We start from the raw sequence: 24,570 nt of genomic DNA on the forward strand, positions 1-24,570 counted from the left end.
CTTTCTCTTGCGCCCGAGTCACTGTCCCTCCCAAGGTCATGCATCTCCCCCGACCGGCCCCTTGCATCACCCCCGCCTCCCGCCTGTGTAACCGGCCATCCCTAACACAAGAGAGCAGAAAGGGGTCGTCTGGGGGAGACGGCCTGCCCCCCAGGGCTCTGCTGGGAGCAGAATCGTCACCTGCACACATCACCTCTCCCTCGCCTGAGGCAGGTCTCGATTTCAGATGGTTTCACGAACCAGTCAGATACCGTAATGTGTGAATCAGTCAGGCACTCAGAAAATTATCAACCAACCGAAGGGCACAGGCTAAAGAAAGTGTTTTGTCTCCAGAATAGTGCCGTGGTGTTGTATCTTCTAATTTTTCAAGTGAATGTAGAAGTTGAGATTTTTATGTAAATTATTCCTATTTTAAATGGAAGCTCATTGTTTTAAAAAATACACAGTTTGGGGCTAACAAAACACATTTGCAGAATCCATTAGGCCTTTGGGCTGCCAATCTGTAACCTCAGCCCTGGAAACGTAAGTCTGGATTCTTAGCATGGAGTCAAAAGCCCGCTCTCAGAGGGAGTTACAAACATCATCGACAACAAAAATTACACTACCAATAACTGTTACCGCTGCCACTAAAACTGGTGTTGTAACAGGTTACTTCAGCTTTCTCTAAATAATAATGATGACTCAGAAGTAGCAGTAGCAGTGGCAGTGGTCACTGAGGATGTTCAAGGAATGTCAATAGTTTGGGCCAAGTCAGGAAGCAGTGGGAGTTAGAAATGATTCTATTGTGAGGTACCTTGGTTATCCCAACAAAAGACTCAGGGATTCTGGTAACGTGATCATCAGACCATATCCCTTCCCTGTTTAAAGTCCTCCCACTGTCCTTATGTCAAGTCCAAGCTCTGACCTTGAACCCCAAGCACCTTCAGGAGCCAGCCTCTGCCTAGCTCTCCAGCCTCCTTGCCTGGCATCCAGAGCCCTGGTTTGAAAGGCTCAAGCAACCCCGAGGTGCTTGTATTCTGGCTCACACATTTCCCACATTTTATGATGCCCTGATGGTGGTGATGGTGGTGATGGGGATGATGGTGATGGTGATGATGGTGATGGGGATGATGGTGATGGGGATGGTGGTGATGGGGATGGTGGTGATGGGGATGGTGATGATGGTGATGGGGATGGTGGTGATGGGGATGGTGGTGATGGTGATGGCGATGGTGATGATGGTGATGGGGATGGTGGTGATGGGGATGGTGGTGATGGGGATGGTGATGATGGTGATGGGGATGGTGGTGATGGGGATGATGGTGATGGTGATCGTGGTGATGGGGGTGGTGGTGATGGGGATGGTGATCATGGGGATGGGGATGATGGGGATGGGGATGGTGGTGATGGGGATGGTGGTGATGGTGATGGTGATCATGGGGATGGGGATGGTGGTGATGGGGATGGTAGTGATGGGGATGGTGGTGATGATGGGGATGGTGATGGGGATGGTGATCATGGGGATGGGGATGGTAGTGATGGGGATGGTGGTGATGGGGATGGTGGTGATGGGGATGATGGTGATGATGGTGATGGGGATGGTGGTGATGGGGATGATGGTGATGGGGATGGGGATGATGGTGATGGTGATGATGGGGATGGGGATGGTGGTGATGGGGATGGTGATCATGGTGATGGGGATGGTGGTGATGGGGATGATGGTGATGGGGATGGTGATGGGGATGGTGGTGATGGGGATGGCGGTGATGATGGTGATGGGGATGGTGGGGATGGGGATGGTGGTGATGATGGGGATGGTGATGGGGATGGTGGGGATGGGGATGGTGGTGATGATGGGGATGGTGATGGGGATGGTGGTGATGATGGGGATGGTGATGGGGATGGTGGTGATGGGGATGGTGGTGATGATGGGGATGGTGATGGGGATGGTGGTGATGGGGATGGTAGTGATGGGGATGGTGGTGATGATGGGGATGGTGATGGGGATGGTGGTGATGGGGATGGTGATGGGGATAGTGGTGATGGGGATGATGGGGATGGTGATGATGGTGATGGGGATGGGGATGAAGGTGATGATGATAGTGATGATGGGGATGATGGGGATGATGGGGATGGTGATGATGGTGATGGGGATGGGGATGAAGGTGATGATGATGGGGATGGTGATGGTGATGGGGATGATGGTGATGGGGATGGTGACGGTGACGGTAGTAACCCGTCTCTAACACACACTGCCTGCCAGGCACTGGGTTCTAAGCATTTTCCTTAAATGGACTCATCTACTCCTCATAACAACCTACAAAGTGGAATCTCTTATTACTCCTATTTTACAGATGCAGAAACCAAGGCACAGAGAGATTAAACCACTTGCCTAACCTGCCGCCTAGAATGGTTACCTCCATCCTTTGCCCCAGCCTAAGCCGCCCCCCCTCAGGAAGCCTCCCCTCACCACCACGCCCTCTTTCCTGCACCCGGGCTCCCACCTCACCCAGGGCTTCCATCTGCCACTGCTGTGCTGTGACCTGTCCCACATCTGTCCCCGGTGTCCTGCTGCGAGCTCCTCGAGGCCGGGAGGCACATCTGTCTAATCTCTGTCCTCGGGCCCCACACAGGGCCTGACACCTGTTAGGGCCTCTCTAAGGGATTCTGAATAAGAGGAAGTAAGTTACTCCAGCGGTCCCCTGTTTAAAAGCCGCCTTAACTAACCATGGATCTGGGCAAGAACAACCACCTGATCTCAGGGGTGCCTTGCGTTTCTTGCTTCTCCCTCTCCTGACTCTTGTTTTTTGGCTTTCACAACCTTCTTTTATGTCCTGCTAGTGATTTCTGAGACTCGTCCAACTCTTGGCGCTGGGCAGGGTGGCCACCTTGCTGCCCTCAGGCAGGCAGTCCGTGCCTCTGTCATGATCTTCCCAGAACTCTTGGGGTCTGGGCGCAGCCCCCAGCTCAGTGACTGTCTAGACCACAGCTCCACGGACAAGCCATGCTGAAGTCTCTGAGAACAGGCTCTGTCTGTGCTTAGCGTGAGCGTACACTCTGTGCAGATGACCAATGATTGCCTCTTGACGTGACCTGAACAAGCTTGATGATTGGGAAGTTCTTCCCTGAGCTAACTCACAGCTCTATCGCTTCCTTCTGGAGCGTTCCCCAGGCCCCCGTGGTGGTGCCTGAAATGCCCTCTTTCGCACTGACCTTGGGTGAGGAGGCGCTTCGGGCCGGCCAAGCTGAGCGCCACGCCCTGCTTCCTCTTTTCCCTCCCCAGCAGCCCACTGACTTTCATCCCATTGCCTTTGACTCTCGCTTTAGAAGCTTCTTGGTGGGAGATAAAACGTTAGTTGATTGGAAAACACACTCACTAACATCTGCAAGGGCATAAAGTAGATGGGTTGTAACCAAATTTACTTTTAATTTGGCTGGGAACTGAACTCTTCGGGCAGCGCTGGCTGATTTGAATTTCTACTACCAGCTATAAACCGTGAACCAGCTAGGACCTGAGGCCAGGGGTAGGAGCTCCCCTGATATCTCCATGCTCTAAGCCCAGAGGCTGGGGCTGGGACTCACATGCACACACACGTGTGTGCACACATGTGATCATGCCCCCTTACCCACCTGTGCACACACAGCACACGTGTGCACAGGTAAACCCCATCCCGCACCCTCCCTGTGAGTAATGCACACAGATTAAGTGGTGCAAACGCCGAGGGCACCGAACTAGCACACAGTAGCAGACAGGGCACCTACATGCATGCTATTCAAGTTCATGCTCACGTAAGCACGGGCACACATATGCATTCGTGTGAACACAGATATAGACCCCCCCCACACACAATGCACCTGCATTGCACACAAATGTTTGCACGATGGAAGAATGTACAGATAGTATTTACAGAGTGCACGCTACACACACGCACCACGTACAAACATTACACAACGCACACAGGAACACAGAATTCACACACAATGGGCACACACATGCACACCGTTCACTTTCATGCATACACATCACATACACAACCTTATGCACCCATGCATGACAAACCCACAACTGCAGGTCTACACACCGTTCTGTCTTCCCCTTCCTTCTCCCCTCTTGCTCGCCCACCCACCTCTCCCGGTCCCCATTTCTTTGGCAATTCTAACCCTCTGGCTGTTCACAGGTCAGTCCCCCACCTCCCCAAGCTGGACAGTATGTTGCAGGTGGAATCTACTTACTGTTTTTTGTGCCTCTTCTCTTCCCTTCTTTTGTTTTTTGGGCTGGAGGAGCTGAATGAGAAATGGCCAGTTAACCGAAAGATGCAAAATTCTAGCGAAAGATAAAGCAGTCAAACTGCTTATCACACGGTGGTCACTAGATTCAGGCAGTTTGGGAATGGACACTGATCATTTCTAAGATCAGAGCAGTTGCTGCCAACGTTTTCACCCAGTGGGTTCAGCTAGACACACCAACCCACACACACAGACTGGGGATGGGGCACAGAGGATGCTCAGGTCAGCGCTGGCAGCTTCATAATAACAGCAGGAGCAGAGGTAATCATATCTGCCAGGCTGTGAGGCTTTCTCATCAGGTAAGCGCTGTGCCAGTACCTCTTGGCAATAAGCTCATTTCACTGTCCTACACCCTATGGGCAGTGGCACGTTTAATAAGCACTCCTTTTCCAGAAGTAGAAACTGAGCCTTAGACCGGCTACGAAACTTAACCAGGATCACACAGCTGAGGTGGGAAGTGGCCCCAGCCCATGGGTCCCCAGGGCCCATCCTCTTGACGGCTGTTCAATCAATTTCTAAGAGAAAAGAATGGAATATCCAGGGAGCTGCTCTAAAGCCTCATGAAGCTTGGCAGATTCTGAAACGTTCTGCTCGTGAATGTTCAAGTATCTGTTTTCTTTTAAAGTCACAGTACTGGGGTGTGGGCAGAGTGGACAGTGATGACTCAGCGTCATCCAATAGAGGCCCCAGAGGGCGAACACTATTTGGTAGTTCAAGCCAGATCGGCTTCAGAGGGTCACCAGGAACGTTTCACTGACCTAAGTCCTGGGAAGGAGAAAATTTGATTTCACCCAACTGAAATCGCACCTTGACATGAGTTTGGGACTCAGCCTGGGAGGTGGAGAGCCCAGGACCTCACTGAATGATCCAAGTTCACATCCTGGCTCTGCTGCTGAGTTGCTGTGTGACATCAGGCAGGTTACCTGTCCTCTTGGAGACCCAGTTTCCTTGCCCTTAAAATGGGGCCATTGCTCAAGCTGTTGGGCTGAGTGGATGGATGACATTGGTTATCAGTGTCTACTTGTTAACTGAATGAACGAAAGGCCTCTGCACTCTGCCAGCTGCTGGAATTGTGCTATCGGTATTTTGGAAGCCCCGGAAGGGTGTCCTGATCTGTCTGACAGATCTGGGTTTGAGTTTTGGCTCTGCCACCTTCTGACCGTGTCTGTGGACACGCCTGCCACACCTCCTGAGTCTTACTTTCTTCATCTGTAAACTGGAAATAATAAGGATATCCACCGCACAGCATTGTGATGGGGATTAATGGAGATTAAATACACACACACATGGAAAAGGCTTAGCACAGGATCTAATTTCCAGTGAGTACCCCACAGGTGACAGCGTTATTTGTGCTCACCCTGTGCTTCTAGCACTCGGCCTCTGTCCCTTGGCTAGGATCTGGGAAGGCTTTGGTGGGGTGTCTGGGGCTGATGCTTCTCTACATGCCCCAACCCACGATTTCAACCAGCGGTCAAACAAACAGACTCTGGCAAGGGTGGCGAGACCTGCCAGGGAGAGGAATCGGTAGGAGCTGGTCCGGCAGCAACCATCTGGCCTGGGGGAAACTGAAAGTCTGCCTTGGAACTTTCAGGGAAACCAGATCATGGCCTTCATTTCAGAGGAAACTGAGGCCCAGGAAGATGAAGGGGGCGTGAACACAGAGGTAGAGGCAGAGAGCTTGACCCTAGATGCTGCCTAAACCTGATTAGGAAAGCAGAAAGCTAAGCAGGCAGCCAGAGGCAACAGGATGCTTACCTGTGCCTTCTCTTCTTGGAGAATGACCTGATAGAGGGCAAAAAAAAAAAAAAGGAAGAGAGAGAGGGAGGGAGGAAGGAAAGGAGAGAGAGAGGGAGGGAGTGAAAGAGAGGAAGGAAGAGGGAAGAAGGGAACGGAGGGAGGGAAGAAAATAAACGTGAGTCTGAAGTTTCTTTTCCTGGGATGGATGTATCAGTGCATTTGTGATCAGGCTACAAGGGGACCCGGACACCTAGCAAATCCTCCTCTTCTTTTAGATTTGAAGATCATATGGCAAACATTGGTTTGCATTTTGAATTTCCAGGTCACAACCTACCAGTGTTTCAATCCTCACCCAAATTTGTCAGTAAGCCTGTCCTGGACAAGGTTGCATGAGGGGCCAGGAGAGAGTCCCTCTGCCTCTCCCCTTCCCCCAAGTCTCACTTTGGTCTTTTCTCTCCCTAGCTGTGTATTCTTCATCATCATCATCATCATCATTTTCATCTTCATGGGACAACCGACTTCCACATGTGGAACTCTTTACTGGTGGCCAGGCTCCGTGCTAAGCATGTCTCACATACAATCTCATTCAATCTCTCCCCCAAACCTGTGAAGTACTATTAACAACCATTTAACAAAGACACTGCAGCTCAGAGAAGTTAGTTAAGTTGCCAAGGGCCACACAGCTTCACCTATGTAACCCCGATTCGTTCTTCCGAGCCCCACACAGATGTCATCTTCTCCTGGTAGCAGTTTCCAATCCACTCAGGCTGGTTTGGTGCCTCCTCTCTGTTTCCACAAACCCTGGGTGAGCTTCTGAGCTTAGCCTCACTACGGTACAGACTTCTGCGTAATATGACTACCATTTTCCCCACTAGAATGTGAGCAACTTGAGGGCAGGGACTGGGTTCTGGTCGCTGTTCTGTTCTCAGGGCCCTGAATCCTACTTCATGACATACAATGGGTATTCAATAAATAGATGTGGAAAATGGGATATATATATATATTTTTAACCCCGAAGGCTTAGTTAATTGAAAGGGAGAAAAAAAAGCTCAATGCATCCTCTACCCCTACATCCCAGCTCCAAAAGGTCAACCATCACTAAGCAAACATGTCAAGAACGTGGAGAAGATGGACTAGAATTAGAGTGATGCTCAGTAGACGAGGTTTGGGAAGAACTGGCGCCTGTACTTCCCCCTCCTAATTCCCCATGTTATGGTCCTCCTTCCCTCTAAACCGCCAACAACCCCTGGGCCAACGGTAGGCCCCAGAAAGAAAGCCTGTTTCTAACCCTCTGGCCTAGTCTCTTTCCCATGAGAAGAAGCCCTTGAGTCAGAAGCCACTTGGCTCCCAAGATCCACATAGAAAAATGTTCCTGCTTCCCATCCAACCCCTAAACTGGGACAAACTGCTCAGCATAGGAAGGTGACGAGAGGGCCGTCTGCGGTCGCAGGCAGGCCCTGCCTCCACCAAGGACTCTGTGTTGGGGAAGCTTCAAACACCCAATTAGCAACATTTTACAATTGGTTTGCACCCACACCTTGTCTTGAGCACAAACTCAGAGAGCATCAGTTGGTGTGTCTGGGCAGGTGGTAGACATAATCGGTGAGCCCAAACTGAGTTGAGACCTTTCTGGCAACAAGGGCTGAAAGGCGACCACACCCCTGGGTTGGGAAAAGCCATGTGGGTGCTACTCTGAACGAGAGGGTGAGATGCGGCGGGGAGGGGGAACCCAAATGACCTCTTACCTTTTGCTCTGCTGTGATGGTTTAATTGCACAAATAATCCACCACCCGTGTAGGAAAATTGGAAGACACAGGTAAGCAAAAATGAAATAGAAACCCCTCTTTCCCTGTCATCCACAGCCAACCACGGCAAATATCTTAACTTACAAAGACAGCTTCAAACTCTCTGAGCCCAGGGGGCCAAACAAGCTTTGTAAATGTGTGCAGATGGAGGGGAGCAGGTTAGGTGGGGACAGGGCGGCACCTCCGCTCTGTCTAAACGCACAGCGACTCATCAGCTCCAGCTGATGGCTGCCTGTGGGAAAACTGGTCCAATGAAGAGAGAGCTTCTGATTTTACAGACGAGCAGGAAAACTTTGATTTTTGTATTGTGAAATCTTTCAATTATAAAATGTTGGCTCGGCCCATTAACCACAGATTTGAGACCTCTGGTGTATAGCCTTCGTGTCTTTTATTTTTCCCCACAAGCGCGTGTGTGTGTGTGTGTGTGTGTGTGTGTGTGTGTGTGTGTGTGTGTGTGTGTGTGTGTGTGTGTGTGTGTGTGTGTGTGTGTGTGTGTGTGTGTGTGTGTGTGTGTGTGTGTGTGTGTGTGTGTGTGTGTGTACATGCACATGTGTATAGTGAGCTCCTTTGGGACTGTGTATCCAGTTCCTAGTGCCCCTTAACCGCTGTCCACAAGGGTGTACGATCCAGAAGCCATGTTTCACAGGATCCCATTCTCTAGGACATAGTTGGACCAACCAACATAGCTGGAAAGGTCTCTCCTTGGGAATTTAGAATGAGGAACAAGACTGAGAGATACAGCATCTTCCTGTGGCTGGGTCTGCAACATGAAGAGACAGGAACAGGGTGCAGGGTCCACGTCCCCCTGTGTGCACTGGGGGGTTCGGCTTGGGTTGTGTCAGCTTTCCATTCAGCGGTTCTAGCCCCTCACTGAGGCCTGGCTGGTCCCTGAGACATTCCTTGTCTCCTTAGAACAAATTCCCCTCTGGCCTGAGTTAGCATGAGTGGGCCTCTGGTCCTTGCAACCAGAGTCCCAAGTTAGATGAGATACAAATACATGACAACACATAGATGAGTATTTTTTATAAATGAAATGATAGTCTTCCAAATGACCTTTCAGTGCCATCCACGGTCACCTCCACCCTCACCGCAGCGGGAACATCCCTGTTTATTTGCAGAGGAGGAAGGACAGTACCTGTGTCTCTTATGTTTCTTGGAACTTTTCTTCTTCTTTTTCTTGACAGGCGATGGGCTGTATGATGGGGACCTGCGGGGAGGGGAGACGCACTTCAGAGGGAGGCTTTGAGGGCCAGGGTTGGCTTCATAGAGACCCTTCTCCAGCCCCCAGACATGCCTCAGCTCTTTCAGTAACACACATCCAGGATGATAATTTGTAGAGTTAGTTTGCATTTGTTTCAAATGTTACCATGTGTTTTACTACAGGTATTATCTCATTTAATCCTTCCACACACTTCTTAGGTAGGTACAATTGCTACCCTCCCTTTTCAGACAGAGAAAGCGGGGTTCAGAGAGGTAAAGTGACTTGCCCAAAGACACACAGCTAAGAAGGTGGGTGAGCTGAGATTCAAACTGAAGACTCACTGATCCCAAGGGCTTTGCTCTCAATCACTATAGCACCCATAGCTGCCCTCCTGGTCAGGCCATAAATGTTTCTTTTTGTCTGCTGCCCTCTTCCAAAACTGCACATACTTTAAAGGTCTCTCTTCTGCTCCACCCTGTGTCTCCCTGGTAAGACCAAACCCCTGCAGGAGATCTTGCCAGGATGCACTCAGCACGGTGGTGCCATGAAGGGGTAACCCGAGAAACAGAGACGCCCTAGAATCATGATTATGACTCGAGGCTGACGTTCGGGTAACCCGAGGTCCAATTCTGACTCTACCATTAATTTATAAGTCACCTCGGGCATGTCACTGCTCACTCCAAGTCTCCTGTTCTCCCACTGATAAAATACCAAGGTTGAAGCGTATCAGGAGCTGCAAACTCAATGCCAACACAGGCCTGCCTCGCAGATAGCTTAAATGGATGCAGCAGGTTGCGGGGGGCTGGGGTGGGGAGCAGGGAGTCAGTAGGGAGTGGTGAGGCCTGTGGTGAACCAGAGAGCACCTGACCCAGGGGTATGGCTGCTTCTCAGATCAGCTGAAGGTCCCAGGGAGGAATGCAGGCCTGGACTTCTAGAGCTCCTGCCTTTTGAATAGGAGTTGCCAGAAAAACATATTGTCGTATGACATCTCCTGGTTTTAAAATATGGCCACCAATTAAAAAGACAAAAAACACTTTGCAGGTCAAATAAAACATGTCTGCAGGGGGAGATGCAGGGTTGAGAAACAATTGGACTTAGGGAATCATAGCACTTGTCCCCAAAGACTGCTCACTGGACATACTGAATGAATGAATGAATGAATGAATGATGGGAGCCTGATCCCTCTGGTTGCCTTCTTTGACATGTTCTCCTATCCATACCTAAAATCAGGAAGCTCAGGCCACTTACCCCAATTCCACCCCTCGCCCTAGAATGGCTGGAACTCAGGGTCTTCATTCACAGTCCCCTCTGGGTCCTCTTTGGGCCTAGCCCCTTAGAACTAGGTGAAAGGGGTGTGGAGGGAACAGGGCCCCAGAAAACCTCAAGTTAGGGCCTGAGTCATCCAGACTCTGCTCTCTGCTGCCCCCTGCAGGCTTCTTCAAATACTGCCTCCAAGGTTTGCTGGGATTTTTAACTCGCCCCTCTAAGGAACATCTCTCTCTGACCACCCCTTGGGGTGTGGAACACTGAACCTGCTTTTAGTCTAGGGATTGACAGCCTAGAAGAAAATCTGACAATATTTTTAAATACAAAAAAATTAAAAGGTATTGTACATAGAAAAACCTCACAGGGTACAAAAGAGTCAATAGCTGGCCAAAAATATAAAGTCCATTATCCTTGGCATTTGCGTGTGGTGGAAGCAACTGAGGAGCCTGGAATCAAGTGTCTGTAGGTTCTGTCACCTCCTCTCTGAGACTTATTTTCTCATCTCTAAAATGGGGATAATAGCTATAAGAGAAATGAGTCATGGTGACTAAAGTTGACAACACTGTACTGCTAAGAGATTAGATCTTAAAAGATCTCATCACAAGAAAAAACCATTGTAACTATATGAGGTGATGGATAAGTTAACCACACTTACTGTGGTAATCATTTAGCAATATAAACACATGTCAAATCATGACGCTGTAACCTGGGACTAATACAATGTTATAGGTCAATTATATCTCAATAAAACTGGGAAAATTTTTTAATAAAAATAAAATGGGGATAATAACGCCTGCCTGCTAGATCGTGGTCAAGCGTAAAAGAGATCATGGAGATCACAATGCTTGGTACAGCCGCTCACATACGTGAGGTCTCCAAAAATAAATAAATAAGTAAATACTCATGGTCATAACTATGCTTCAGACTAGTCATTTACTATGTGCCAGGCACTGTGACAGCTGCTTCCACATCCATTTTCTCACCTAATTCTCATAAAACCCCAAGAGGCAGGTATTTCCACCATTTCATAGAAGTGGAAACAGGCTCAGAGAGGTGAAGTGACTTGCCCAAGGTCACACAGCTAGTTAAGAGGCACAGAGGGGATCTGAATCCCAGGGGAGTCACTGTCTGACTCCAAAGCCCTTATTACCCCTCTTTTGTCCATTCCCCCATCTTCAGTGTTCCATGTCCCTTGGGGCCCTCACCTCCTTCTCTTCTTCCGAGTAGCTTTCTTCTTTTTCTTCTTCCCCCTGGAGGAAGGGGGTGGCGTCAAGTCTTTGCCTTGGGAGGCACTGAGGGGAAAACAGAACTGGGTATTAGAGGACACAGGGTTCCCCAAACCCCCAATCAGGGCTGTTGCAGCTGGGAAAGGATCCAGTTCCTTGGAGGGTGAAGGACGCATACGGAATACTTAATTACCACCTCATGGCTGATTTGGTTACACTTCAGATTAAATGCCTCAAATAAGGAGTTAATGCTGACCTAATGAGACAGATGCTGTACGTTACCCAAACATCAATTGATTAGTTAAATCAGAGTTACAGAGGTTAACTGCTCCTTAATAGATTTATTACTGAATTTGCAAATGGCTCACCTTGGTAAATAAATCAGTTTTTAAATAATTAATCGGCAGTTCAGCACCCTCTCTCCCCCATACATCGTGTCTGTAGTTCCTGCTGGAAATTAAATAGGAGGCAGAAGGTAGGTTAAGTAGCAGCTGATTATTAAAAGTATATTTGCCAAGGTATAATGTAACAAGATACATTTCTTATATCGCTCCACGGAACCTCAAAAATCTCCACTCTTCAGGAATAATTATTTGCTGTTCAATTAAATTCAAAGGCTCAGGCTGCAGTTAAATGAAGTCAAGTTATCTCCTTTTATAATTGGGGCAGGCTCCAGGGATTTTTTTTTAAGCACTATCCCATGGCAAAAAGATATGGTTTCGGATGAAAAACTGCTTGGGAATTGAAACATGCCAACCCAGCTGAACCTCTTTGGGAAAATAGATTATTAATAAAATGTTACCGTCATTATTAGTAACAACACAGCTACCGTTTATTCACTTATTATGCACCAAATGTTTTATATACGTTGATGCTCACAAAAGCACTTTGAGGGTGTTATGATTTTTTTTAACATCTTTATTGTAGTATAATTGCTTTACAATGGTATGTTAGTTTCTGCTCTAAAACAAAGTGAATCAGCTATACATATACATATATCCCCATATCTCCTCCCGCTTGCGTCTCCCTCCCACCCTCCCTATCCCACCCCTCTAGGTGGTCACAAAGCACCGAGCTGATATCCCTGTGCCATGCGGCTGCTTCCCACTAGCTATCTATTTTACATTTGGTAGTGTATATGTGTCCATGCCACTCTCTCACTTCGTCCCAGTTTACCCTTCCCCCTCCCCCATCCTCAAGTCCATTCTCTACATCTGCATCTTTATTCCTGTCCTGCCCCTAGGTTCTTCAGAACCATGTTTGTTTTTTTAGATTCTATATATATGTGTTAGCATACAGTATTTGTTTTTCTATTTTTGACTTACTTCACTCTGTATGACAGACTCTAAGTCCATCCACCTCACTACAAATAACTCAATTTTGTTTCTTTTTATGGCGGAGTAATATTCCATTGTATATATGTGCCACATGTTCTTTATCCATTCATCTGTCGATGGACACTTAGGTTGCTTCCATGTCCTGGCTATTGTAAATAGTGCTGCAATGAACATTGGGGTGCATGTGTCTTTTTGAATTATGGTTTTCTCTGGGTATATGCCCAGTAGTGGGATTGCTGGATCATATGGTTAATTCTACTTTTAGTTTTTAAAGGAACCTCCATACTGTTCTCCATAGTGGCTGTATCAATTTACATTCCCACCAACAGTGCAAGAGGGTTCCCTTTTCTCCACACCCTCTCCAGGATTTGTTGTTTGTAGATTTTCTGATGATGCCCATTCTGACCGGTATGAGGTGTTACCTCATTGTAGTTTTGATTTGCAGTTCTCTAATGATTAGTGATGTTGAGCAGCTTTTCATGTGCTTCTTGGCCGTCTGTATGTCTTCTTTGGAGAAATGTCTATTTAGGTCTTCTGCCCATTTTTTGATTGGGTTGTTTGTTTTTTCAATATTGAGCTGCATGAGCTGTTTATATATTTTGGAGACTAATCCTTTGTCTGTTGAGTCGTTTGCAAATATTTTCTCCCATTCTGCAGGTTGTCTTTTCATCTTGTTTATAGTTTCCTTTGCTGTGCAAAAGCTTTAAAGATTCATTAGGTCCCATTTGTTTATTTTTGTTTTTATTTCCATTACTCTAGGAGGTGGATCAAAAAAGATCTTGCTGTGATTTATGTCAGATTATTCTTCCTATGTTTTCCTCTAAGAGTTTTATAGTGTCCGGTCTTACATTTAGGTCTCAAATCCATTTTGAGTTTATTTTTATGTATGGTGTTAGGGAGTGTTCTAATTTCATTCTTATATGCGTAGCTGCCCAGTTTTCCCAGCACCACTTATTGAAGAGGCTGTCTTTTCTCTACTGTATATCCTTGCCTCCTTTACCAAAAATAAGGTGACCATATGTGCATGGGTTTACCTCTGGGCTTTCTATCCTGTTCCATTGATCTATATTTCTGTTTTTGTGCCAGTACCATACTGTCTTGATGACTAGCTTTGTAGTATAGTCTGAAGTCCGGGAGCCTGAGTCCTCCAGCTCTGTTTTTCTTTCTCAAGATTGCTTTGGCTATTTAGGGTCTTTTGTGTTTCCATACAAATTGTGAAATTTTTTGTTCTAGTTCTGTGAAAAATGCCATTGGTAGTTTGATAGGGATTGCACTGAATTTGTAGATTGCTTTGGGTAGTATAGTCATTTTCACAGTGTTGATTCTTCCAATCCAAGAATATGGTATATCTCTCCATCTGTTTGTATCATCTTTAATTTCTTTCATCAGTGTCTTATAGTTTTCTGCATACAGGTAGGTCTTTTGTCTTCTCAGGTAGTTTTATTCCTAGGTATTTTACTCTTTTTGTTGCAGTGGTAAATGGGAGTGTTTCCTTAATTCCTCTTTCAGATTTTCCAACATTAGTGTATAGGAATGCAAGAGATTTCTGTGCATTAATTTTGTATCCTGCTACTCTACCAATTCATTGATTAGCTCTAGCAGTTTTCTGGTGGCATCTTTAGGATTCACTACGTATAGCATCATGTCATCTGCAAACAGTGACAGCTTTACTTCTTCTTTTCCGATTTGGATTCCTTTTATTTCCTTTTCTTCTCTGATTGCTGTGGCTAAAACTTCCAAAACTATGTTGAATAACAGTGGTAAGAGTGGACAACCTTGTCTTGCTCCTGACCTTAGAGGAAATGGTTTCAGTTTTTCACCACTGGGAATGATGTTGGCTGTGGGTCTGTCATATATGGCCTTTATTATACTGAGGTAAGTTCCCTCTATGCCTACTTTCTGGAGGGTTTTATCATAAGTGGGTGTTGAATTTTGTCAAAAGATTTTTCTGCATCTATTGAGATGATCATATGGTTTTCATCCTTCAATTTGTTAATATGGTGTATCATACTGATCGATTTGCGTATATTGAAGAATCCTTGCATTCCTGGGATAAACCCCATTTGATCATGGTGTACGATCCTTTAAATGTGCTGTTGGATTCTGTTTGCTAGTATTTTGTTGAGGATTTTTGCATCTATGTTCATCAGTGGTATTGGCCTGTAGTTTTCTTTCTTTGCGACATCTTTGTCTGGTTTTGGTATCAGGGTGATGGTGGCCTCGTAGAATGAGTTTGGGAGTATTCCTCCCTCTGCTATATTTTGGAAGAGTTTGAGAAGGATAGGTGTTAGCTCTTCTCTAAATGTTTGATAGAATTCACCTGTGAAGCCATCTGGTCCTGGACTTTTGTTTGTTGGAAGATTTTTAATCACAGTTTCAATTTCAGTGCTTGTGATTGGTCTGTTTATATTTTCTATTTCTTCCTGGTTCAGTCTTGGAAGGTTGTGCTTTTCCAAGAATTTGTCCATTTCTTCTTTTCTAAGAATTTGTCCCAATTGTCCATTTTGCTGGCATATATTTGCCTGTAGTAATCTCTCATGATCCTTTGTATTTCTGCAGTGTCAGTTGTTGCTTCTCCTTTTTCATTTCTAATTCTGTTGATTTGAGTCTTCTCTCTTTTTGTCTTGATGAGTCTGGCTAATGGTTTATCAATTTTGTTAATCTTCTCAAAGAACCAGCTTTTAGTTTTATTGCTCTTTGCTATCATTTCCTTAATTTTTTTTTCATTTATTTCTGATCTGATCTTTATGATTTCTTTCCTTCTGCTAACTTTGGGGCCTTTTTGTTCTTCTTTCTCTAATTGTTTTAGGTGTAAGGTTAGGTTGTTTATTTGAGATGTTTCTTCTTTCTTGAGGTAGGATTGTATTGCTATAAACTTCCCTTTTATTACTGCTTTTGCTGCATCCCATAGGTTTTGGGTTGTCGTGTTTTCATTGTCTTTTGTTTCTATGTATTTTTTGATTTCCTCTTTGATTTCTTCAGTGATCTCTTGGTTATTAAGTAGTGTACTGTTTAGCCTCCATTTGTTTGTATTTTTTACAGATTTTTCCTGTAACTGATATCTAGTCTCATAGCATTGTGGTAGGAAAAGATACTTGATATGATTTCAATTTTCTTAAATTTACCAAGGCTTGATTTGTGACCCAAGATATGATCTATCCTGGAGAATGGTCCATGAGCACTTGAGAAGAAAATGTATTCTGCTGTTTTTGGATGGAATGTCCTATAAATATCAATTAAGTCCATCTTATTTAATGTATCATTTAAAGCTTGTGTTTCCTTATTTATTTTCATTTTGGATGATCTGTCCATTGGTGAAAGTGGGGTGTTAAAGTCCCCTACTATGATTGTGTTACTGTCAATTTCTCCTTTTATGGCTGTTAACATTTGCCTTATGTATTGAGGTGCTCCTATGTTGGGTGCATAAATATTTACAATTGTTATATCTTCTTCTTGGATTGATTCCCTTGATCATTATGTAGTGTCCTTGTTTGTCTTTTGTAATAATTTTTTTTTTTTTTTTTTACGCGGGCCTCTCACTGTTGTGGCCTCTCCCATTGTGGAACACAGGCTCCGGACGTGCAGACTCAGAGGCCATGGCTCACAGGCCTAGCCGCTCCGCAGCATGTGGGATCTTCCCAGACCGGGGCACGAACCCGTGTCCCCCACATCAGCAGGCGGACTCAACCACTGCGCCACCAGGGAAGCCCTCTTTATTTTAAAGTCTATTTTGTCTGATATGCGATTGCTACTCCAGCTTTCTTTTGATTTCCATTTGCATGGAATATCTTTCTCCACCCCCTCACTTTCAGTCTGTATGTGTCCCTAGGTCTGAAGTGGGTCTCTTGTAGACAGCATATATATGGGTCTTGTTATTGTATCCATTCAGCCAGTCTATGTCTTTTGGTGGGAGCATTTAATCCATTTACATTTAAGGTGATTATCGATATGTATGTTCCTATTACCATTTTCTTAACTGTTTTGGGTTTGTTATTGAAGGTCTTTTCCTTCTCTTGTGTTTCCTGCCTAGAGAAATTCCTTTAGCATTTGTTGAAAAGCTGACTTGGTGGTGCTGAATTCTCTTAGCTTTTGCTTGTCTGTAAAGGTTTTAATTTCTCTGTCAAATCTGAATGAGATCCTTGCTGGGTAGAGTAATCTTGGTTGTAGGTTTTTCCCTTCACCACTTTAAATATGTCTTGCCACTCCCTTCTGGCTTGCAGAGTTTCCGCTGAAAGATCAGCTGTTAACCTTATGGGGATTCCCTTGTGTGTTATTTGTTGCTTTTCCCTTGCTGCTTTTAATATTTTTTCTTTGTATTTAATTTTTGATAGTTTGATTAATATGTGCCTTGGCATGCTTCTCCTTGGATTTATCCTGTATGGGACTCTCTGTGCTTCCTGGACTTGATTATTTCCTTTCCCATATTAGGGGAAGTTTTCAACTATAATCTCTTGAAATATTTTCTTAGTCTGTTTCTTTCTCTCGTCTTCTTCTGGGACCCCTATAATTCCAATGTTGATGTGTTTAATGTTGTCCCAGAGGTCTCTAAGACTGTCCTCAATTCTTTTCATTCTTTTTTCTTTATTCTACTCTCTGGCAGTTATTTCCACTATTTTATCTTCCACCTCACTTATCCGTCCTTCTGCCTCAGTTATTCTGCTATTGGTTCCTTCTAGAGAATTTTTAATTTCATTTATTGTGCTGTTCATCATTGTTTGTTTGCTCTTTAGTTCTTCTAGGTCCTTGTTAAACGTTTCTTGTATTTTCTCCATTCTGTTTCCAAGATTTGGGATCATCTTTACTATCATTACTCTGAATTCTTTTTCAGGTAGACTGCCTATTTCCTCTTTATTTGTTTGGTCTGGCGGGTTTTCACCTTGCTCCTTCATCTGCTGTGTATTTCTCTGTCTTCTCATTTTGTTTAAATTACTGTGTTTTGGGTCTCCTTTTCGCAGGCTGCAGGTTCGTAGTTCCCGTTATTTTTAGTGTCTGCCCCCAGTGGCTACGGTTGGTTCAGTGGGTTGTGTAGGCTTCCTGGTGGAGGGGACTGGTGCCTGTGTTCTGGTGGATGAGGCTGGATCTTGTCTTTCTGGTGGGCAGGACTGCATCCAGTGGTGTGTTTTGGGGGTGTTTGTGACCTTAGTATGATTTTAGGCAGCCTCTCTGCTAATGGGTGGGGTTGTATTCCTGTCTTGCTAGTTGTTTGGCATAGGGTGTCCAGCACTGGAGCTTGCTGGTTGTTGAGTGGAGCTGGGTCTTAGCACTGAGATGGAGATCTCTGGGAGAGCGTTCGCCGTTTGATATTACGTGGAGCCGGGAGGTCTCTGGTGGTCCAATGTCCTGAACTCGGCTCTCCCACCTCAGAGGCACAGGCCTGACACCTGGCTGGAGCACCAAGACCCTGTCAGCCACACAGCAGCACCTCTGTCCCTCACTGCGCCTCCTGGGTCATGGCCTGTCGGCTGCTGCTGAGCCCGTCTCCTGCTTCTACCTGTGGTAACCCAACAGGAGCAAGGGCAAGCAGACAGTCTTGAGAGGGTCTGCTGCTGAATGGTGGCCAGCCTCGTTCTTGTCCCCCAGCCCGGCAGCAATCCAGCAGCTGCAGTCGGGTCTCCTTTCTAACAAATCCTAAAGGGGTACTCAGATGACAGCTTGTAGAACTTTCTGGGGATCAGGGTCAAAAAGCCTGTCAACATAGTGGCGACTGCTAGCTGTTATTTCCGAAAGGACGCTCGTGCGGACTGGGGTCTCCGTCAGGCACGCCCCGTTGGTGCTCTGATCTTTACTGTCTCATTCTACAGGCGAAGAAAACCAGGCTCAAGAGAGTTGAATTGTCTTGCTCACAGCTGCACAGTAAGGAAGTATCCAAGTTGGAATTCGAATCGAGGCCTGTGTGATTCCTAGCCTGAGAGCTTTCCCATAAAACCAGCTGCCTTTTCACACTTATTTGTGTGGCTGATCTTTTGGAAGTTACTCAACTCTTTACAAAACACCATAAAATGCTGCCATAATTAATTCCATTCTAAGAATCTGGTATTTAGAGTTAGTAGAAAAAAACGATACAGTGATTAGAATATATGTTAAGGTCTCCGCATTGTCAGCCAATAAAAATCGTATAACCATACCTAGAACAGTTTCAAGAGAGTCACTTTTAGCAGGTTAAAAATAAAAATCATACCGATTAAGTACCTAGCTACTTAACTACACTTACATGTTATATAAAGCACGAAACACAGCACACATATCCAGGAAGCAGACAGGCCTCTTGTGTAAGCACGGTAGGCCACTTCCAAATTTTTCCTTTAACGAGGGCTTGACACAGAGTAAGAGCCTGATAACCATTTGTTGAGTGACCCAATGAGGGATGAATGGATGAAATAATTTAGACACGTGTTAAGTCATCTTGTTTCATATAAACACTTCCCAGTGTAACAGCTGCCAGGAATTTGAGAAAAACTGAAAACATTTAAGGCATAAATGCTTAAGGAGAAAGAAAAGACCTTTTAAAAATGTGTCTTATAAAATAGAGAAAGATTGTATTGTTTCTGTCAATTATTGTCACTTCATTCTCATACCCCAGGGTCTCAGGGGAGCAAGGTTTGGGAACCACTATCCTAAACTCAGATTTAAGTGATGAGATGAAACCCAAAAGCCCTACAGAGAAAGACAAATATCATATGATATCATTTATTTGTGGAATCTAAAAAAATGATGCAAATGAACTTCTTTACAAAACAGAAATAGACTCACAAACATAGAAAACAAACTTATGGAGTGGGGTGGGAGGGGGAGATAAATGAGGAGTTTGGGATTAACATATACACACTATCTATAAAAGAGGTAAGCAACAGGCACCTACTGTAGAGCACAGGGAACTAGACTCAATATCTTGTCATAACCTACAATGGCAAAGAATCTGAAAAAGAATATATATATATATGAATCACTTTACTGTATACTTGAAACTAAAACAACTTTGCAAATTAACTATACCTCAAAAAAACATACTGTTAGGAAAAAAAAAAAGCCCTTGAATCTGGATGGATTTGATGTCTGTGAGGGGGGTAATTAACCCCCTCCCTAAATCCCAAATGCCTTTCCTCTACCTCTTTATTTTCCATGCACCAGTCTCCCGGGTGTGCCCTTGCACACACTGGGGCGGTAGGGCCGGAATAGTGGTTAAGTGCACCACAGTGACATGAGGGGTGGTTAAACATGCAGCGGTTAAGTATGCAGCGGTCACATATACAGTGGTTCACTACACAGTGGTCAGATACACGGAGGGGAAGTATGCAGCCAAAAAGAATGCTGGCTCCAGAAACAGACACACTTGGATTTGAACTACTGCTCTATTACTTCCTAGCTGGGCGGCCTCTATGAGTATCATTTTCATCATCTGTAAGATGGGTAAAAACATGAGACCTGTGTCTTAAGTTCGTTAGAAGGAACGAGGGAGCTTACTCATGCGATGTGCCCTGGACCAGCACGGAGCAAGTTACAGTAAATGTAGTGTCTATTATTATAATTATTATGATTTTGATTATCACTAGCAATAGGTTTATCATCAATATTGTGGTTTTTACTCATGTCAGAGAGCAGGTCACAGATACGGGAAGGGAGCAAGGGGCCTGGACACTCTACAATCGAATGGACGACACAGCATCATTTTTAGACTATCATGTCGAGAACCTTCTCTTCCGGCTCCATGAGACTCCAACTAACATCTTAAGGTCCTCTTATATTCCAGGCTCACTGTCAGGATCTGTACACACCTGATCTGATTTAGTCTTCACTCGACTTTGAGAATTAGATCTCAATATCCCCATTTTATAGTTGTGAAAACTGAGGCTCACACAAGAAAACAAACTTGCCCAAGGTCACTCAGTTAGTAAGTGATGGTGTGCAGGTTTGAACGCAAGTCCCTACAACACACTAAGTCCCCTTTGGCTGTCTAGGAGTCAATGTTTTGAAAGTATGGAAATTCCCTTCCCCTCCCCTTCTCTCTCCATCTCCTTCAGCCTCTTATGGAAACAATTTTTTTTTTGTTTCCTGGGGAAAATGCTCCAGAACTGATGTTGAACTTCACTTCTTCAAGCTGATAGGACTTAACTGTTTCTCCCTCATTGAAATCACAGCCTAACTAACTAAAGCCTGTATAGCCAGCCTGGGTAGAGGGCACCCTGCGTGGAGGAGCAGACTTCATCCATGAAAGCTGCTCTGGCTTCCTAAGCCACTGCCTCAGGATTCAGGCTCTTAACTAGAGACTCCTGTTCATAAGCCTCAGAGGTCTATGAGTCCTCTGAAATGGTACACAGAATTTGGGGAGTATTCTTGGCATTGATAGCTTCCATCTAATTCTCAGATGGGTTTTGATCTGATTTAAGGATCTCAAAGAGGAAGTTGCAAAAGCGAGAAGGGGAGAGTGGTCAGAGAGACAAACTTCATTTCTCCATCCTCAAGTTGAACTTCCCTGTTAGGTTGAAGAGGGGAGCGGGGGCAGGGTCTCACCTGTGTGCTCTGGCAGGACTGGCCTCCTGGCAGGCTTTGCCTCTCTCCCAGCTGTTGGAGCCCAAGACCTCAGTGGCCAGAGGCTGGCTCAGCTTTTCCGAGGGTCCATCCTGAGCTGGGACCATGGGGCTGCTCTGGGGTTCTGTCCTATAGGGGAGGCAATAAGGAGGCAAAAGTGTTAGGATATGACAGAGACTCTTAAGGTTCATCAAACATTCATAGATGTCAGGATATTTCCAACCTCCCTCCGAGTTAAGCTGGGGCCATATCATCATCAAGGGTCAATGGCCTCTGAATGGAGTGATATGTATCGTTTCCAGTTTGAGGCAGTAAGATCTGTGTGTCATCTCCAGCTCTCTCTCCCTCTGTCACAGTGGCTTTGGAGGCCACACATTCCAAAAGGTGAAGCTACTTGATGGAGGAGAGATGCCTGGACCACATCAGACTTTGCATGACAGAAATAAGCCTTAGTTAGGTTAAGCCACTGAGGTTTAGGGATTTATTTGTTACTGCAGCATAGCCTAGCCTAACCTGATTGAATCACAGGGAGAGGCTGGAAACCAGCATTTTACTTCCTTCCTCAAGACTTAATTGGAAGCCAAAGCAGCATAGGATTAGTTCAAACTCTCCTTTGCCATTTCTATCCCACTTTTCTGCCTTATTTGTGTATGGCACAGAGACAGCTTCATTTAAACACTATCTTCACGATTTAGTAACTCTAGGTCCTGGGTTCAGTCCCTCAACCTCTCTGAGCTGCAGTTTCCTCAACTATAAAATAGGGAATAATATCAGTCCATATATTGTTGAGTTGTTGTGAAGATTAAATGAGATAATATAAGCAAACAGGAAGGCCTAAGAAATATCACTTCCCTTTCCCTTTACTTCTCTGTGAACCAAACCTCCCATTTGGTGTCCTTAGCAGGTGTGAGCACACCTACTTGGGATGGCAATTCCCATGAAGGCCTGAAGTTCTCTTCTCTGCCTCTGAGATGAGGTCCAAATAACACAGGGAAATTACCTGCATCCCACCTCCTTCTCTGAGTCCCAGAGAGGGGAAGGAAGTTGCTTAGTTACTCAGTCTTTGAAGAAGCTGTCACTCAAGTCTCCTGGCTCCTGTCATTCAGTCAGGAGTCTGAGAGCCATAGGTGGATCTGGCACCACCCAGCGAGCATCCCTGCCTGCTCACCCTGCCTGCAAGTCCCAGGTCAAGCATTGATCAAAGGCATTAGCCTTTCTCCTGCACCGAGCTCCTGCAGCCAGTGCATCAAGACTGGTGTTAGGACTCAGGACGAATGCATCTGATAAGCCCCCTGCTCCTTCTGGCCGCCAGGAGCGCAGGCCAAGCCTGGTCAATGTTGAAGGAGGGGCAGAAAACACATCCTTCGCCGTCAGCTGCTTACCGGTGCATCTTTAGAAGCAGAGCTGGGGGACACTTCAAGCCCAGGAAGGATGGAGATTCTAGTCGGGTCTGCCCAGCCCTCCTCCCTGCCAACTCCATGCTACCAGAACTCCAGTTTTCCCTACAGCTCCCTGCACCCCTTCTCCCACGACGAGGGTTCCATTTCCATGCCTGCGTTCCCTCCAGTCTATCTGTGTGGAATGCCGCCCTGGCTCTTTTCAGATAACTCAAAGCTTGCAGTTTCTGCCCAGTCTCCAGCAAGGTTTGCCTCTTCCCGCACTTGTCCTAACCAAGGCTAACCCAACATTCACTAACGCCTATTCCCTGAGTGCCTGCAGTGTGTCCAGGCCAGTTCTAAGAACGGCGATGCAGTGAGCAAGACACAGGTGTTTCCTGAGATCATGGAGTTAAGATTACAGATGCAGGTAATAAACACACAAGAAAGTAACAACATGGCTTATTTGTTGGTAATAACTTATGGAGAGAATAAATCAGTGGAATGGGGCTAGGAAATGGGAGCGGGGTGACTGTTATTTTGTATACAATAATCAGGGAAAGCCTTTTTTAGGAAGTAACAAGAGAGTGGAGACTTGAAGGATCAGAGACTAACCTTGCAGTTTGTGTTGGTTTTAAAATGTGTTCACAAATTCTTTGACACTCGTACCGTCAAAAGCTGAATCCTAGAAGATGTGGTATATATACGATGGAATACTACTCAGCCATAAAGAAGAATGAAATAGTGCCTTTTGCAGCAACATGGATGGACCTAGAGATTACCATACTAAGTGAAGTAAGTCAGACAGAGAAAGAGAAATATCACATGACACCACTTGTATGTGGAATCTAAAAAAACCAATACAAATAAACTTATTTACAAAACAGAAATAGACTCACAGACATAGAAAACAAACTTATGGTTACCAAAGGGGAAAGCGGGGGGAGGGAAAAATTAGGAGTTTGGGAGTAACAGATACACACTACTATATAGAAAACAGATAAACAGCAAGGACCTACTGTATGGCACAGTGAACTATACTCAATATTTTGTAATAATCTATTTGGGAAAATAATCTGAAAAAGAATATCTATGTATGTGTGTGTGTGTGTATACACACACACACACATGCACACACACATATGATGGAATCACTTTGCTGTACACCTGAAACTAACACAATATTGTAAGTCAACTATACTTCAATAAAAAATAAATAAATTTTAAAAAGAGAAAAAAAAAAGCTGGAGCCTAATTTCCCTCCCTGTGAATACTGGATGGGCTAGTGACTCACTTTTAATGAACAGCCTGAATTAAAAGTGATGGTATGTGACTTCCAAGACTAGGTCATGAAGGCAACTTCTGCCTCGTCCTCTTGGATTGATCACTTTGAGGGAAGCTGGTCGCCACGTTGTGAGGACACTCAAGCAGCCCTGTGGAGACGCCCATGTGACAGAACTGAGGCCTCCTGCCAACAGCCAGCACTATCAGCCATGTGACTGAGCCACCCTGGAAGTGGGTCCTCCGGCCGCAGTCAAGCCTTCAGATAAGACAGCAGCCGTGGCTGACATCTGACCACCATCTCACGAGAGTGGTGAGTCAGTCACCCAGCCAAACTCCTGACTCACAGAAACTGCAAAACATAACTGTTTATTGTTGTTTTAAGCCACAAAGATTGGGAGTATTTTGTTGCTCAGTAATATACAACTTCTATACAGGTATCTGCAATCAGTGGAAGTATGTTCTAGGCAGAAGGAATAGCAAGTTCAAAGACACTTGGCATATACAAGGAATAGCAAGCAGGGGGTAGAGTGATAAGAGGACAGGTCA

At 45.4% G+C, this 24,570-nt stretch overlaps 1 protein-coding gene across 1 annotated transcript in view; it reads right to left on the reverse strand.

The window, feature by feature from the left end:
* SRRM4 (serine/arginine repetitive matrix 4) overlaps positions 1–24,570 on the reverse strand; it is a gene marked incomplete at both ends in the record, with an annotated part of 163,219 nt that overhangs the window by 28,124 nt on the left and 110,525 nt on the right. Inside the window, 5 exons of the mRNA XM_081252931.1 lie at positions 4,213–4,263; positions 6,022–6,048; positions 8,944–9,015; positions 11,481–11,567; positions 21,347–21,493. Coding sequence (XP_081109057.1) covers positions 4,213–4,263; positions 6,022–6,048; positions 8,944–9,015; positions 11,481–11,567; positions 21,347–21,493 — 384 coding nt within the window. The remainder of the gene's footprint in view (positions 1–4,212; positions 4,264–6,021; positions 6,049–8,943; positions 9,016–11,480; positions 11,568–21,346; positions 21,494–24,570) is intronic.

This window comes from Mesoplodon bidens, assembly GCF_964165515.1.
Source record: "Mesoplodon bidens genome assembly, chromosome: 13".
NCBI classification, from domain to species: Eukaryota; Metazoa; Chordata; class Mammalia; order Artiodactyla; family Ziphiidae; genus Mesoplodon; species Mesoplodon bidens.